The sequence below is a fragment of the Camponotus floridanus genome, unplaced genomic scaffold (genome assembly GCF_003227725.1).
Source record: "Camponotus floridanus strain SB8 unplaced genomic scaffold, Cflo_v7.5 scaffold67, whole genome shotgun sequence".
Lineage (NCBI taxonomy): Eukaryota > Metazoa > Arthropoda > Insecta > Hymenoptera > Formicidae > Camponotus > Camponotus floridanus.
In genome coordinates this window covers 910505-927232 of record NW_020229835.1, presented here as the reverse complement: position 1 = coordinate 927232, position 16728 = coordinate 910505, and the positions used below count along the sequence as shown (strand labels likewise).

The 16728-nt window shown below is 34.4% G+C and overlaps 1 protein-coding gene across 3 annotated transcripts in view; it reads right to left on the bottom strand.

The window, feature by feature from the left end:
• Window positions 1–508: 508 nt before the first annotated feature.
• Window positions 509–16728, bottom strand: part of LOC105256454 (period circadian protein) — a 33951-nt gene continuing 17731 nt past the window's right edge. The window contains exons 4-17 of one of the 3 annotated variants that reach the window (XM_011266356.3): window positions 14067–14200; window positions 13616–13814; window positions 12542–12754; window positions 9894–10078; window positions 9395–9679; window positions 8883–9035; window positions 5851–6070; window positions 4359–4747; window positions 4012–4193; window positions 3052–3209; window positions 2738–2970; window positions 2326–2541; window positions 1894–2196; window positions 509–850 (exon numbers count right to left, since the gene is read on the bottom strand). In XM_011266356.3, the coding sequence (XP_011264658.1) occupies window positions 740–850; window positions 1894–2196; window positions 2326–2541; window positions 2738–2970; window positions 3052–3209; window positions 4012–4193; window positions 4359–4747; window positions 5851–6070; window positions 8883–9035; window positions 9395–9679; window positions 9894–10078; window positions 12542–12754; window positions 13616–13814; window positions 14067–14200 (2981 nt within the window). In that variant the 3' untranslated portion in view covers window positions 509–739. Of the gene's footprint in view, window positions 851–1893; window positions 2197–2325; window positions 2542–2737; window positions 2971–3051; window positions 3213–4011; window positions 4194–4358; window positions 4748–5850; window positions 6071–8882; window positions 9036–9394; window positions 9680–9893; window positions 10079–12541; window positions 12755–13615; window positions 13815–14066; window positions 14201–16728 lie in introns of all 3 variants that reach the window. The other 2 variants (XM_011266355.3, XM_011266359.3) reach the window with 2 other exon arrangements.

Genomic DNA, 16728 nt, shown 5'->3' with positions numbered 1-16728 from the left:
GATAAATTTGCGTGTCTCTCACCGAGTGCATTTCATTCGTGTGTATTTATGTACACATCGATTCGATTTGTAATTTTTTCGATACAAATGTTCAATGAATGTTCGAAGAATTTATTTTCGCTCTGTTGTTTGATTAAAATTCGCAAATATTACATATCCAGAAAAAGAAATTTAACTTTCATCAATGTTTGATCGATGAATTTCAGGCAAATAGAATAGCGCATTTTTCTATCGTTACAAAAATATGTTTTATCCTTAAATATTTTAATGCGACCAAAAATTATTTTAATCTTAAAATTTCAAGAACTCTGGATTTTAATTTATTCATTTCGAATGTAAAAAATAATTCGAAACATGGCATCGCATCGAAAGAATTATTTTGTCCTTTATATTAAATATATTGAAAATTATATATTATTATTATATATTGAATATTAAAAATCACATTCAATTTTCTCTAAACTTAAGAATTAAAAAAAACTTATTAAAGATTGTAGAAAACGAAAGTATACCAATGTCTCGTTGTAGGAAACGAAATCACTAGAGTCGAGACAAAAGTTAAATTGTTCACTTGTTAACTCTTAAAAATCAGATATCTAAATATAAAATACAGTACAAGAATACGACCTAATCTCTAATCTAAGATTACTTAAACGACGTATCTAGTTGAAAAAGATTCAGGTGTGAAAAAACAAACTTCACTTCAAGAGTATTCCAAGTCTGCTCGACTGTGCGGTACTCATGAATGTTGGCAGGATATAATCTGAGGCGCTAACGGAGGCGGTAGAGGCGCGTTCTCTTCGTGGATCATCACCAGCTTGCCGTACTTTACCATTCTTCTCTGCTTGCGCTGAATGGGACAAGTAAAAAAAAAATAGATTGTGTTATATACAGGGTTAGGAAAAAGTCTGGATACCCCTTAATATTTCGAAAAATACGCATTTTCAAAAAAAAAATGTTTGCATACCCCTTAATATTTCGAAAAATACGCATTTTCAAAAAAAATATTTCATACAAAAGTTATAGGGTTTTATGTGGCGCATTACACAGCAACATTATTATGACCTCGAATAGCGTTGTCAGGATTATATAAAGGTCAGCTTCAATTTTTTAAATAGAACCCTATATTTTTTATTGCATATTCTTGTAGCTTATCTCGAGAGCTTTCCAAAACACTATAATAAATTATTTTTCCATGAAGTACTTTTCGAGTTATGAGGCTTGAAATCATTTCTTAATATTACATAAACCATAAAATATCTTGTAAAATATTCATTTTTCAATTATCTTACCTTAATACTTTTATATACAAAATAATGAGAGGAATCAATTGGTGTAAAGAAAACATAGAGTTGTTTTTAAGAAAAAATATGGAATCGTTAATTGCAAATTACATCTTTTTTTCTTAGAAACAACTATGTTTTCTTTACACCAATTGATTCCTCTCATTATTTTATACATAAAAGTATTAGGTATAAGGTAAGATAATCGAAAAATGAATATTTTACAAAATATTTTATGGTTTATGTAAAATTAAGAAATGATTTCAAGCCCCATAACTCGAAAAGTTCATGGAAAAATAATTTATTATAGTGTTTTGAAAAGCTCTCAAGATGAGCTGCAAGATAATGTAATAAAAAATATAGGGTTCCATTTAAAAAATTGAAGCTGAACTTCACATAACCTTGACAACGCTATTCGAAGTCATAATAATGTTGCTGTGTAATGCGCCACATAAAACCCTATAACTTTTGTATGAAACATTTTCTTTTTAAATGCATATTTTTCGAAATATTAAGGGATATCCACTTTTTCCTGTATAACCGAATATACATTTTGCTAGATTTTTTAAATAAATTTCGCAACTTTTTCTTCAATTTGCTCTTCTCTCACCTGCGACTCGGTCCAATTGCTATTGCTGCTTCCGCTGTCGCTTCCGCTTGACGTGATCCCATCCTCGAGAACGAGTTCCGTACCAAAGCCCCCCAGCTCCAGATCCAGATAAAGCTGTCCCAGCTGATCGTTCACCAGAAGCGGTTGATTGAATTCCTTCATCGCATCCATGTCGACCTTCAGCACCTCGTTCAACGTCTTCGGATGCATCTGGTATTTGTAGATCAACTCCGGCGTCAATTGTACGTCCTCCAACCAGGGTGGCTCCCTCCTTCGCATTCCTTGATGACACTTGGTGTGTTCCTGCGCATTTTTATTATCGATTATAGATGGATTATAAATTGAAGAGGTCTGAGAAGCGTCTAAAAGACATACGAAAGATTGAGACGTCTTTCGGACATCTTTCGAGCATTGCCCCGTTTGGTTTTCTACCTCGGAGGAAGCCTCGCACGTTTTCTGGTCTGGATTGCAGCTGCTGTCGCTGCTCTTGTATAGGAAGCTACTGTAGAAGCTGGACGAGCTTGACTCGTCTCCATTGTATTCGGTTGGCCGACGATGCTGCTTCATGATCACTGGTGTCAGGAGATCTACCACGCTCGAGCAGCCACCGTTGCTCACGCATGAAAATAGCTCGCCCGGCGACAGAACCTGAAAGAAATAATTAAAATTATAAAGTAACCTCATCGTAAAATCGACGTTACCGAGAATGTAAATTTTGTACATGCTTTATAAGTTGTCAAAATTCTTTAAAATTCCAATAATATGAAATGCAGCAATTTTTTCAATTGTTTTCTACAGCAGATAATTTGTGAAATGCACCAAAGTCAACCGGTGATTGGTTTACCTTCTTGGAGGACTCGGACATGGCCATTATACTCCCAGGCTCGGCCTTGACACTCGTAGCTTGACTAGCGGGTCGCTTACGATCCGGACACTTGTCGTCGGACGACTGTTGCTGGCTCTCGCGCGTTGGAGCTTGCTCCGGCATCAGAAACGGTTGATACATCATCGCACACGGTGGCGGCGCGCCAATCATGGCTGGATAAATCATCCCGGCCATCGTTGTGACGTAGGACACTGGAACAAATACAAGAATGATTTCCTAGCTCGAATGTATTTGCGATCGCTACTTATTTCTATGTCAAATATGACACCTACTATAAGAATGCTGCGTCGAGTGTGTCGACGGAGGTGGGTCGAGCTTCTGCTGGGGCGGCAACATCTGCGACGCGGACTCCCTGGGCTGTGGCACCGGCACGTAATACACCGGTATCACCGAGGGAAGTAAGGAAAATCTCGGTGTCGCCTCCGAATTGCTACTGAAAAGTGCGATATTAAAACAATTCACTCCCATGTGGCTCATAATTGTTTTTCTAATTAAAAAAAATATACAGAGTGTTTCAAAAGTCCCGACCGATCGAATATTTCATAAACTAATGCACTTTAGAAAGAAATGTTTCAAACAAAAGTTGTATGGCTTGAAGAGGGCCATCAGATAGTGGCAATGATTTGACATAGGAGAGTCATTTGAAAGTCACGTGAAGATCACCGTCAATTTCTTAAATGAAACCCCCTATTTTTTATTACATATTCGTGTAGCTTATCTCGAGAGCTTTCCAAAACACTATAATAAAGTATTTCTTCATTGAGTACTTTTCGAGTTATGAGGCTTGAAATCATTTCTTAATTTTATATAAACCGTAAAATATTCTTATAAAATATTCATTTTTTGATTATCTTACCTTAATAATTTTATGTACAAAATAATGAGAGGAATCAATTGGTGTAAAGAAAAAACATAGTTGTTTTTAAAAAAAAAATATGTAATTTGCAATTAACAATTACATATTTTTGTTAAAAACAACTATGTGTTTTCTTTATACCAATTGATTCCTCTCATTATTTTGTACATAAAAGTATTAAGGTAAGATAATCGAAAAATGAATATTTTACTAGATATTTTATGGTTTATGCAAAATGGGACACTGTATATCCTAGCAAACATAGAATATTGCAGCAATATTGCGGTAATATTACAACATTGCAGCAATGTTGGTGCAAAATTTTATGTTGTGTGGGTATAAAATATTAACATTTTAAGAGAAACTGAATCCTTACTTGTGGATGGAAGGTTGCGCAGATACAGAGGAGGGTACGGTAACTGATAGGGGTGGCCATAGATTAATATTTGTTCCCGTTTGCACCACGGTCGACTGATCGAGACTCATGCTGGTGACGGTGGTCGTCAGATTTGCCGGACCTGCCGTGCTCGTCCTCGAAATTTTATCGTGTTTGGACACCTATTTTTCATTTAAACTCATATAAATCTTGCCTAGATATCTCTATTCGCTTCATAATTAATTATCATTCATATAGTTATACATCTATCTGGTATCTTCATAACATTGGAAAATGAGAAATTGTAAAATCTATTTATGTATCGTGCAAGAAAGATGAAGAAATACCTTGTAGCTATCACCCTCCCAACTATGACTACCGCTCCTCTTGACCCCGTGACCCTGATTCACGTAATGAACGCTCTGATCGGTACCCTTTTCGGTTTTGATGCGGGAGTCCTTCAGTTTGTCGCTGTTCTTGATGCTGGAACGCAGTTCCCGATGTTTCTGCATCATCAGCTTCTCCATATCCTCGTTGTGGCGATTCAACAGTGATTCCGTCAACGTGGGCAGCTTAAAGCTCTCCATCGGGGCGGTCGTGATGCTGTTACTTGTGGTGTTGAAGGCATCACCTCGGCTGGCCGAGCTCGTCTGATTGTTGGAACCGCTGCTCAGATTTTCGGCGCTACCACTGCCGCTCGCACCACTGCCATTTATCGGCGACATGCATTTCCTCGCTGAAAAAACAAAGACTTTGATTCTCTGCTGATTTTCCTTCCAAGAAATTTACCTTGAAAAAGATGTATGTTTCAAATTTTAATTTGTGCAAGGAACTTAAGAAATTTTTCAAATACGACACTGGAAACTAAATATTCATTTAAGAAGGATAAACTCCTCATGGTTAAATTTATCATTTATTTTCTTTACTTTTCCGGTAAGTTTATTCTTCTGGATTCGAAACAGTATTGAAATTATATGAATTTAAAAATACATATTCAAGCACATATGTTTCTTTCTAATGTCTTTTTTTTCTAAACCTATAATATCCCTAACAGCACAATAAATTGGAGCAACATTACAGTAATATTTCACGGCAAAATTGCAATATTATATTGCGAGCAATTACTGCAATGTTGCAGCAATCTATGTCCTACCCTGCGTAATATTGCTACAATATAATTGTTACATAATATATAACTGTTACATAACATGTAACCTAACCATTATACAGGGTGGCCTCGAACGTTCCAGCCAGACTGAAAAACGTCTTTATTAATTTTCTAATATTATGTGCTATTACTAAAATATTAGTTAAAAAAAAAATTATTTTATTTTCATAAAAGAAAAAGATTCTTATTTTTTATTTTTATCGTTTTTTTCAAGAAATTTATTTAATTTCATTTTCTTTTTATTTCATTTTCTTTTCATTTTTTGCTCTTCCTTCATCAGAGGTTTTTGAGCAATAACTTCTTAAGGAAGCATTTTTCGACCCATGTTTATAAGAAATTTTTTGTTCAGAATTAAATTTCCTATAAGGTCTCAAAGTCTGGCTGGAACGTTCGGGGCCACCCTGTATATTGTTAAGTGGAAAATTATACAAATTAAACACCAAATAACAGTTATATAACTGTTATTTGGTGTTTGCTGCGATCATTATTCTATATGAATTAATTTTAATATTACAGCAATATTGCGCAGGATAGGACATAGATTGCAGTAATATTGCTCGCAATATGCAATTTTGCCGTAAAATATTGCTGCAGTGTTACTGCAATCTATTGCGCTGTCAGAAATAGTTTAATAACGTATGGACGAGGAAATATTGAAGATGATGACTTACCGCCTTCGTCATTGCTGGAATTGACATTCTCCTCATCGCTGTACATGGTGGTGACGAGCGGTTTGCTCTTGAAGAATCGCTCGAGGTTCTCGTTGTAATTGAGCTGATTGTAGCTCGGCGGCGTTTCCGTGGAGGATTTACTATCGTAGTACTCGTGATGGGGCGAGATCTCACCAAGCATCACGCTGTCGTGCTCCTGCAACAAGGGATTGCGTGATCCCTTTACAAGTATATTGTAGGAACTTAGTATGAATCGTCACTGAGAAATAAGTATGCAATTTAAGAGGGTCAGTAGAGTTTTTGCGTGGTCGCTTTTTTGCGTGAGCGGTGGATAAGTATCCCGGCAGCCCTGGCGGAGATCAGTCTCGCTAAGAACAAGTGTTGAAAGACCCTCACCCGTTAATACATTAAACCTTCTACGATTCACTTATTCGCAAGCTTCTGCGGCAAGCTTCGTGCGAATATTTACGCGTTATTTACAGCGAAGAGTTAGGATCGATCGATCGATCTCAGTCAGTACCTCACCATCCGGATCGCAATGTCCCTCGTTGCGTCGGATCTGTTATTCCCCCTTCTCTGGGATTGGAATCAGTAGAGTTCGCGACTTCGGTATCGCAGATACATACGAGCGTTTCAAAACCTGAATTTCATCATTCTCGTCTTTCTTTTGCTCCATCTTTCATTCAAATCTTTAAAAATACTATCAATAATAATGATAGGCATGCAATACTAAAAATACGATCAATAATAATGAAAGGCATGCAATAAAAATAAATTGAGGAAAATATGTAAATTAAAAAGGAGTGCAAAATAATCAGTTAAATGTAGTTTTAAAGCGAAAACTTTTTTTTCGACTAAAAAATGACTAATTAAAAATAATACAAAATAGAATCAAAATTCATCAATAATCATTCGCGTGTTCTGTCCTGTTTCTCACCTTTTCTTCACATTCTCGTCCGTTCTATACTCTGTCATTAGTTTCAAAACCTTGTAAGTGAGAAAGTTCATCGAATGTTACGAATATTTATCATTCTGTAATAATCTTCCAAGTCAGATATAAACTAGAATTTTAAAGAATACGTTGCATATGAAATATTTCGATGAGCCAAATAGCTTGAGCAGATAATCACGTGAAAAAGTGTGATACAAATATTGAAGACTGTCATTTTCGATAGAAAAATTGCCTGATGCAGAAGAGAAAATTTCTGAAGAGACAAAAATAAAAAAAAATTGTTACTCCTTGAACCTTCAATTCCGACATTTTTACCGGGTCTCACAGTGAAAGAATACGCATATTGCTCGTACGCCGATTAAAAGAATACCCAAAAGTCCCAGTAAATTAATTTATGAATTTTTATTTTTATCGTTTTTTTCAAGAAATTTATTTAGTTTCATTTTCTTTTTATTTCATTTTCTTTTTATTTTTTGCTTTTTATTTTATGAAGCAAAATTCTCTTCACGATACGGGAAATGAAGTCAGCTCATTCGAAAAAGGCAGCGGAAATAAATGGGATCCGCTGCGTAAGATCGCCTCTTTCATCACGTTATCGATGGATAATAATAAAGTGAGTATGAAACAGAAAAAAAAAACAAGAAAAGTACGTAAAATAGAGACTTACCGGACGATCAGTGCCTACAAGGTTTTGAAATTGACGCTTATCCATTAATTCCGGCCCTACCCAATTTTCTCCATCTATACAAAAGAATTTGGTGAAGAGTTTTCTTGATTAAAGATTTTTTCCTGCTAACCACTGTTTGTGTTATAACTGCTATCAGGATTCATGCGCTCTTTCCAAGTGCCCTGGGAAATCTACTCACCTTCCTCAACTCTACTAAGCCCCTCTAAAAAGATTTCGTCCGAAGAAGTAGCGAGAATCTTTTCGCTGGGCGCGTTTTCACCGGTGCTACGTCTTCGATATCACGAGCAAACTCGAGATCCGTCTTGATCCGATTAATTTTCATCCGATCAATTTTTAAGAATTTAAATAAACAAATTATTAAAATAAATAAACGATTCAAGATTAATTAATCTGTTATGTCGGAAATTAATCTATAAGAAATTCTGCCGCCAAAGGATCATTATTTATCTACAGATCAAGGCGGTGCTCGATAAAAATATTTGCATGGACACTGTCATTAATGTAAATTAACAATGTCGATAACACTTTGGTATCTTGATATAATTTTAAGTATAAATTTATGAATATTAATATTAATAATTATATTAATAATTATATAATATAATTATATAATATAATAATTAATAATAATAATTAATAATAAATTTATTGATATAAATTTAAGTAATAGTTAAATTAAATATTTTTTAATTCAACAATAATTATTTATTTAATTGTTCTATTTTTAAAAAATTGGACTCGCGTTCGGTTAAAGAGGACACTGTACATGCAAGTTAATTATGAAATCCATATTATGTTGAGTCCTTTCGGGATATCGTCGAAGACACCGTTTTATGGCGATTGTATCAAGGATACAACAACAAAAATTACAAGAAGACCCGAGCGACAAGCGAAAGTTCCCGATTACTTCATAAAGTCTTATCAATTAGTCATTCTACGAATTGTTTTAATTCTATTTACATCATGCGTTCGCCATATTTGTGGAAAGAAAGGAAACATTCAAGAGTGGAAGTCACTGTCTCTCATGAATAACTTCCTTTCGGTTCCAGTTCACGATACGTCGTTTTCTTGCTATTAATTTTTAATGCGAAAAAAAATATATTCCCGATGATATCAATGATTCTTGCAGTATTATGCAATCATCAGGATTTTTAGCAGTGATTCTTTTTTCATCCTCTCCGAAGATTCAGAAACGAATTTTCGGAAAAGCGTATCGTGCATCGGCGAGATGAGATTAGACGACATTATTAAGTAGTATTGCTATTAACTATATATATATATATATATTATAGATATATATTAGAGTTTTCTTTTCGTAGCATACCAGAGCGGAGCGTAAGTATTATCGTAATAATATTTTCTTGGCGATACTAAAACGTAGCTAATAGTCACCGAAAAGCTCCTGAGTTCGTCTGCTGTGAGACGCCCATCCTTGCTCACCCCGAGCGCCTTCGTCTCCTGGAGCAGACTTTCCATGAAGGATGCTAGATCCTTACATCGCTTTGATACGTCGAGTTCGGTTATATCTGACTTTCTCTGGACGCTCTGCGCGCACATGCAGAAAAACGGATAGAACAAAAAGAGAAAACAAGTTAGAGAAATAAGTAGGCTTACTTCATCCGTGATGGGGAGAGATTTTTCTTTTGTTTTCAAAAAGACGCGTAATTTTTTTCTACTCAATACATACGGGACGTGATTTGAATGGGACATTAAAATGGGACACCTTGTATATTATGCTGTTAGGAAAGCGTGATAAGACCTTGGGATAATATTAAGTCTCGTCGCATTATTATTGAAGTCGTTAAAGAACTGGCGATGAAATAAGGGTAACCCAGTTTCTTTTTTTTTCTAATTTTTCGTAAAATTTTAGGCCTCATTTTCACATAGCGAGTATATATCGTTACCTCGTCGAGGAGCGCTCGTATCTCGCCCTGAATGATCTTAGCCTCCTTCAGCACCTCCTCGCTTATACTGGCCAGGTAGCCGGAATCGGTGTCGCGCGGCACGCGAAAAATGTCTGGGTTCACCGGTCCTTTGAGCACCCGGTGCTGACCTACGACAAACTCTAGTTTTTTCGTCCATGGATTGATAAAGGATGACCACTCGGTCTCGAGAACGACGCAGCCTCCGTTTTGCACGGCGAATCTGTACGGCTTCGACCTGAAGGAGGAGCCTTCGAGCCTGATCACCTGTTCAACGACAGGTAAAGGAATCAACGTGAATAATTTGTCGTAAACCGAGAACGCTCTCTCGCTCTCTTCCTATCTCTCCTCGTCACAATCGCATTCATTCTCTCTCTTTCTCTCTTCTTTCATCATCCGCACTTTCTTTTTCCATGCGTGCACACACGACTGAAACCTAGATTTCTTTCTTTTTGAGGGGAGAGGGAGGGCTCATGCTCACAGTCTCATAGATGTCTTTGATGAAAGGCAGATCCTCGGGATGGTAGAAGTCAAACAGCGAACGGCCAACCATATCCTGTGGTAGGTAGCCGAAGTATTGGACTACGTCGGGATCGACGTGAGATAAATGGCACGTCGCAGTGTGGCGGGTCGTGAATATCGAAGATATTATTGTTTCTTCTGGCGCTGCGGATAATGACAAGTTCGGGGTCATTCTCTCTCGTCGTGGGTTACTACTACGAGTGAGAGTCTTAGTTGTTACGATGATTAGGCGTCGACAAGCTGCAGGGTGGAAATTCGCACGCTGTTAATTGCATAAGTTATACAAGAGGCCCGTCCTTTTCAACCTTAGTTAAAATTATCCTTAGTAAATCATACAACTTTGCACGAATTTCCACGCTAGTTGCGGCTAAACTTTGGAACTTTATCTCCTTTTTCTAGAATTTTCTCATCCCATACAGCAGAACATTGCAGCAATATTGCAATACTGCAACAACGTTGTAATATTGCTGCAATATTGCTGCAATGTTCTGTGCTTTATCCCAGCAAACATCAAATAACAGTTATGTAACTGTTAGTTATAATTTTCCGCTCAACAATATAACTATTACATGTTATGTAACTATTATATAACTGTTATACAGGGTGTCCCAAAAGTCCCAGACCGGTCGAATATTTCATAAACTATGCACTTTAGAAAAGAATGTTTCAGACAAAAGTTGTATGGCTTGAAGGAGGCCATCAGATAGTGGCAATGATTTGACTTTGGAGAGTCATTTGAAGGTGACGTAAAAGTCACCTTTAATTTTTTAAATGAAACTCCCTATTTTTTATTACATATTCGTATAGCTTATCTCGGGAGCTTTCCAAAACACTATAATAAAGTATTTCTTCATTGAGTACTTTTCGAGTTATGAGGCTTGAAATCATTTCTTAATTTTGCATAAATCATAAAATATCTAATAAAATATTCATTTTTCGATTATTTTACCTTATATTTTTATGTACAAAATAATGAGAGGAATCAATTGGTGTAAAGAAAAAACATAGTTGTTTTAAAAAAAAAATATGTAATTGTTAATTGCGAATTACATATTTTTTTTTAAAAACAACTATGTTTTTTCTTTACACCAATTGATTCCTCTCATTATTTTGTACATAAAAGTATTAAGGTAAGATAATCGAAAAATGAATATTTTATAAGATATTTTACGGTTTATGTAAAATTAAGAAATGATTTCAAGCCTCATAATTCGGAAAGTACTTAATGAAAACTAACTTAATTATAGTGTTTTGGAAAGCTCTCGACGTGAGCTACCAGAATATTTAATAAAAAATAGGAAGTTCCATTTAAGAAATTGACGGTGATCTTCACGTGACTTTCAAATGACTCTCCCATGTCAAATCATTGTCACTATCTGATGGCCCCCTTCAAGCCATACAACTTTTGTCTGAAACATTTCTTTCTAAAATGCATAGTTTATGAAATATTCAACTGGTCCGGGACTTTTGGGACACCCTGTATAGCTGTTATATAACAGTTATATAACATGTGACAATTATATTGTTGAGTGGGAAATTGCAATGAACAATTATATAAATATCACTTAGTGTTTGCTGGGATGGGATATTATGAGAATATGCCATTTTCGAAAGACTGTAACATGTAACAACAATTTTGAAGATGTAAGATGTAATGATTGCAATGATATAAAAATAATTTGATGAAAAATACATCGCGTGCACAATCGATTGACCAGAAAAGAAAATTTCGAAAAATATATATACGGCCGAGATAAGAAACTCAAACGACACAAAGCCCACCGATGCGAATGGAAATTCAAAATTGATGAAACATCCGATGGCGAAGCTTGCGTGCGCTTTGTGATCGAGAATAAGCGAATCTGTTGTGCGTTGAAGAAAAGCGAAGCTTGCGAATACCTTGCTTGTGAAACGATGATGAGCGATTTGTGAAAACACATGTAAATGTAAGAATAGTCTCGTAACAGTGGTCTCCAAACTGAACGGAAAAATGAATCGGAACGACAAAATGGAACGACAAAAACAACGACAAAAACGCCAATCAACATATCGTCACGTGTCACCGACTTTGGAAAAATTGGAAATAAGTTACCTTCGGTTTAGGCTTTCCATGGAAACCACCGACTCACTGTGAGTATCGTCGAAGAGGTCAGACCAAACGACAAGATTCGATCGAGCAGTGAACGTTAAGCGTCTCGATCCTCACACACGACAGAAGATGTATCTCGGAAAGCAATAAATAATTGAGAGTAATTATAGAGACTAGAATTACGGCACAAAGATCCTGTATTTTTTTACATTTATATATTTCAGATACACCCCCGAATACTTTATCCTGTGCGAATCAATCCGACAAAACTTTGCCTTGATTATTCTGTTATTATTATTACGTTAAAATATAGCTCATGCGATTAATACATTCGCAGGGGAAAAGAGTTAATTTTTAGTGGAGAAAAATTAAATGGGGAGAAAGTTAGTTGCAAGAAATTCTGAGACTCGAAATCATCTGTTCATCAAAGTTAGTTTTGCAATAATCAAAACCGATTATTTGTAATCATCGAGTCCTCTCGTCGGTCGGACCTCATCGAAGACCTTGGACTATGCTACCTTTATATGCGGAATGGACGGGTTGGGCAGTAACTACGAGGAACATAGCTCGGTTGCTGGGCTTTTGTTCAACCGTCTGGTCACGGAACGATAGGGTCAGGTGAAACGTCAGGTACAGGTTCGATCTAACGTCCGCGCGATGTCCATTAGACACGTTGTTCTTGGTGAATCTTCGAAGGCCGCAGAACAGGCTCGCCCTTCTACCGTTGATGCCTGGAAAACGCAATAGATCCCAACACTGAGGTGTCAAAGAAAAATATAAGTAACATTTCCATCAAGAAATCGATTCGTAAAATCATAGAAAATTTAAAAAATATCTGTTGAAAAAATATGCAGAGTGTTTCTTAATAAGTGCGAAGAATTTTAGGAGATGGTTCTTTGTCGAAAATTAAGGGAGATTTTTCGTATAAACATATAATTACATATAAATTATAAAATTAATAAAAATTAGGTTTTTATTTTGTTCTCAAATTTGGAACAAGTTAAAGAAATGAAATTAGGTGGGTATTTTCTACTAGTAAAAAGGTTATTTATTAATATTTTTTGAGCCTCCCGTATTGTTATAAAGGGATAAAACTAACAATCCCTATTCAATTTTTTATTAGAACTTTTTAATGAGCTGGAATAAGATCATCTAAAAATACGTATTAAAAAGTTTGATTTATTTAGAAATTTTTTTATTTCTTTTATTTTTTTCATAAAATCAGTAGTTTTCAAGAAAAAAAAAATAAAATACGTTATCGTGCACAGCACGATGCTAAATAGCATAGGTTTCGAATTACGAGAGGTTTTAAAATAAAAATAAAATTATAGTAAATGTTGGGAAAATTGGGAAAACAAAAACAAAAATATAATAGAAACCTAAAAACCTAAAAAATAAAAACCTAATTTTTGCCCCCATTTTTGGAGGAGTGTAACTTTCATTTTTGGAGGCGTATACATTTATATGAAAAACCCCTCTTAATTTTCGACAAAGAACCATCTAAAATTTTTCGCACTTATTAAGAAACACCCTATATAATCTCTCGAGCAAGAAATTTATCAAGACATACGTCGAATATAATTTTTATATACCTTTAGATCGCTCTTCTTGCGGCGAGGAAATGCCTCTAGTGATCTGATCAGCCAAGGTGACTTTATCCTTCGGGTGTACGTAATCGATGAAGGATTGGCCAATCCAGGCGTCCTTAAGATAGCCGAGGGCAGTGCATATCGACGGGGTTGTGTACAACACGAGACCGTCGTGCATCGAAATCACCGCACAAAATCCTTCCTGAAGGGTACATTCGGTAGATTAGGCGAAAAAATAATCAACAATGACGTTAATGTTAATGCGAATAATAACGTAATATTAAATCTTTGACTTTTTTTCCAAACACTTTTATCCTACATTTATTTTTAATTTATTATTTTTATTATTATTATTATTTTTATTATTATTTTATTATTATTATTATTTTTAATTTATTCCTACGTTTATTTTTAATTTTTCTCCCCCTATTACGATTACTGATGTTATACTAACGTTGGCCTGAGATGTAGAATCGTCCAAAGGGATCGTCCGCGAAGCAAGTCCTGCTGCTTCCGGATCTGCGACGGCATCGCCATTGTGTTCGCCAGGATCCGTTGCATCCATCAATTCCACGATGGCTACCTCTTCTAGCATTACGCCAAGAAAAAATTTCGTTATGTCTTCCGGATCATCCCAGGTCCAAAAGTAGTCATTTTGACACCATGTTGACGGTAAATTGCGCCAAAATGACATTAAAATGATTACTTTTGCTACCTGAAATTTGTCTAAAAAGCTGAGGGAATGATGGAAAGAAGAGGAAAAAGGATCAACTGTCCAAAATTGGTATAAGAAGTATTTCGGAATTTTTATTTTTATGTATCTCTTTGTTTTGATCTGATAAGAGGACTGAATTTTTTGTAAAACTACTAATGTTATAAAAAAGAAGTATTTCGGAATTTTTATTTTTATGTATCTCTTTGTTTTGATCTGATAAAAGGACTGAATTTTTTGTAAAACTACTAATGTTATAAAAAATTTGTAACAATAAAACAATGAAAAAAACAATGAAAAAAAAAACAGAAAAAAGAAAATACTATTTGATTACATTTATAATTGAATTGTATAAATATTATATAATTATACACAATATTTATACACTTCAATTATAAATGTATATTTGTGTATCCTTTTTTTGTAAATACTTTAAAATATAATTAAAATTAATATTTTAAAATTTAATTTAAATTAATTCTGAATAAACTCGATAATATTGATCTGCGAAAAATCGCATTGTCAAAACAGAAGGACACGTTCAAATTCAATCTTCAGGTGTATCATCACTTCCCGGTGAAAGGCATTTCTTTGCGAGCACATGAGTACGTGAGTGTATAATATACGATGAGTGTATAATATACGATGGCATTTAAGTGAAAGTCACGTGAAGATCACCGTCAATTTCTTAAATGGAACATCCTATTTTTTATTACATATTCGTATAGCTTATCTCGAGAGCTTTCCAAAACACTGTAATAAAATATTTCTTCATTGAGTACTTTTCGAGTTATGAGGCTTGAAATCATTTCTTAATTTTGCATAAACCGTAAAATATCTAGTAAAATATTCATTTTTCGATTATCTTATTAAAATACTTTTATGTATAAAATAATAAGAGGAATCAATTGATGTAAAGAAAACACATAGTTGTTTTAAAAAAAAATATGTAATTGTTAATTGCAGATTACATATTTTTTTCTTAAATATTTTACAAGATATTTTACGGTTTATGCAAAATGAAGAAATGATTTCAAGCCTCAAGTCCGGGACTTTTGGGACACTCTGTATGTAATATTTTATTGTTTAGATCGATCCTTGTAAGACATTAAATGACATTAAATTTGTCATTAAAAGGTGATTTTTAGAGGCTCTATATTTGATCGCGTATTAAAAGGATTAAATAAACGGCGACGTAAACGCTTACGCAAACATAAGGAATAACGCGCTGGCGAGGAACACGGATGATTTCGTAACGCGCACGTTACCTCCAATTAACGCATCCCCGGGGGGTTGGCATTAACTCTCCGCTAAAAATACGAGCGACGCTCTTTAATAAACACCGATTAAACTAACGAAACTCTCTCCAATTATCGTGAGTGAAAAAGACTGAGGAATTTTTAGCTCGAAAATTTTCATTACGTCATCACGTCGACGCATTGTATAACGCTTTTGGAAAAAGCTGAATCTGCGCCATAAGTTCCACGTTTTAAACGCGTGATTAAATTCATTTGGCTTCGTCGCTTAACTTATTGATCCACATCAGCAGTTCTCGGTATTTTATATAACTCGCGTGTATTAAAATCCAAATCACGTTCCCGAGAAAAGAAAACAAGACTTTGCAATATGCGTGTGAAGTTTTCCAAACAAAAATGATTTTTTTCTCGATAATTTACTAAATATCTTTCTGTCATGTTTTTTGACTTCCGTTTATTTCTCTTTTTTCACGATTTTTATATATTGAATTTTTATTTAATTAAAAATCTTCACACTACCTATCCATTTATTTCTTTTGTTTCACATTTCATAATATTTATTAAATAAAAATTAAATAAATAAAAATTTATTAAATAAAAATCTTTGCACTATCTATTCGTTTATTTCTTTTTTTCACATTTCATAATATTTATATATTAAATTTTTTTATTTAATTAAAAATCTTTGCACTATCTATCTATTTATTTCTTTTTCTCACATTTCATAATATTTATATATTGAATTTTTATTTAATTAAAAATCTTCGCACTACCTATCCATTTATTTCTTTTTTTTTTACATTTCATAATTCCATGTTGAATTTTTATTTAATTAAAAATCTTCGCACTATTTTACAATTATAAATATTTATTTAAAAAATGCGCAATATCGGAAAAAAATCGAGGAAAATATTTACATAAACGGAGCAATAAATGATTTAATCTTAAAACTGCTGTGAACAAAATCGATAAACTTCGCTGGATAAAAGCATCACGTTGGATGGAAAATTTTATACTTTATTTCATAAAAGAATCTCGTTCACATTTTTGCTTCTATTGAGGCGAAATATCTTTCCTTTTTTTCTTATATGTCAAAAGCGTTATTTAAAAAAAAATCTACAACAAAACACATGTGTTCTCCTTCAGGT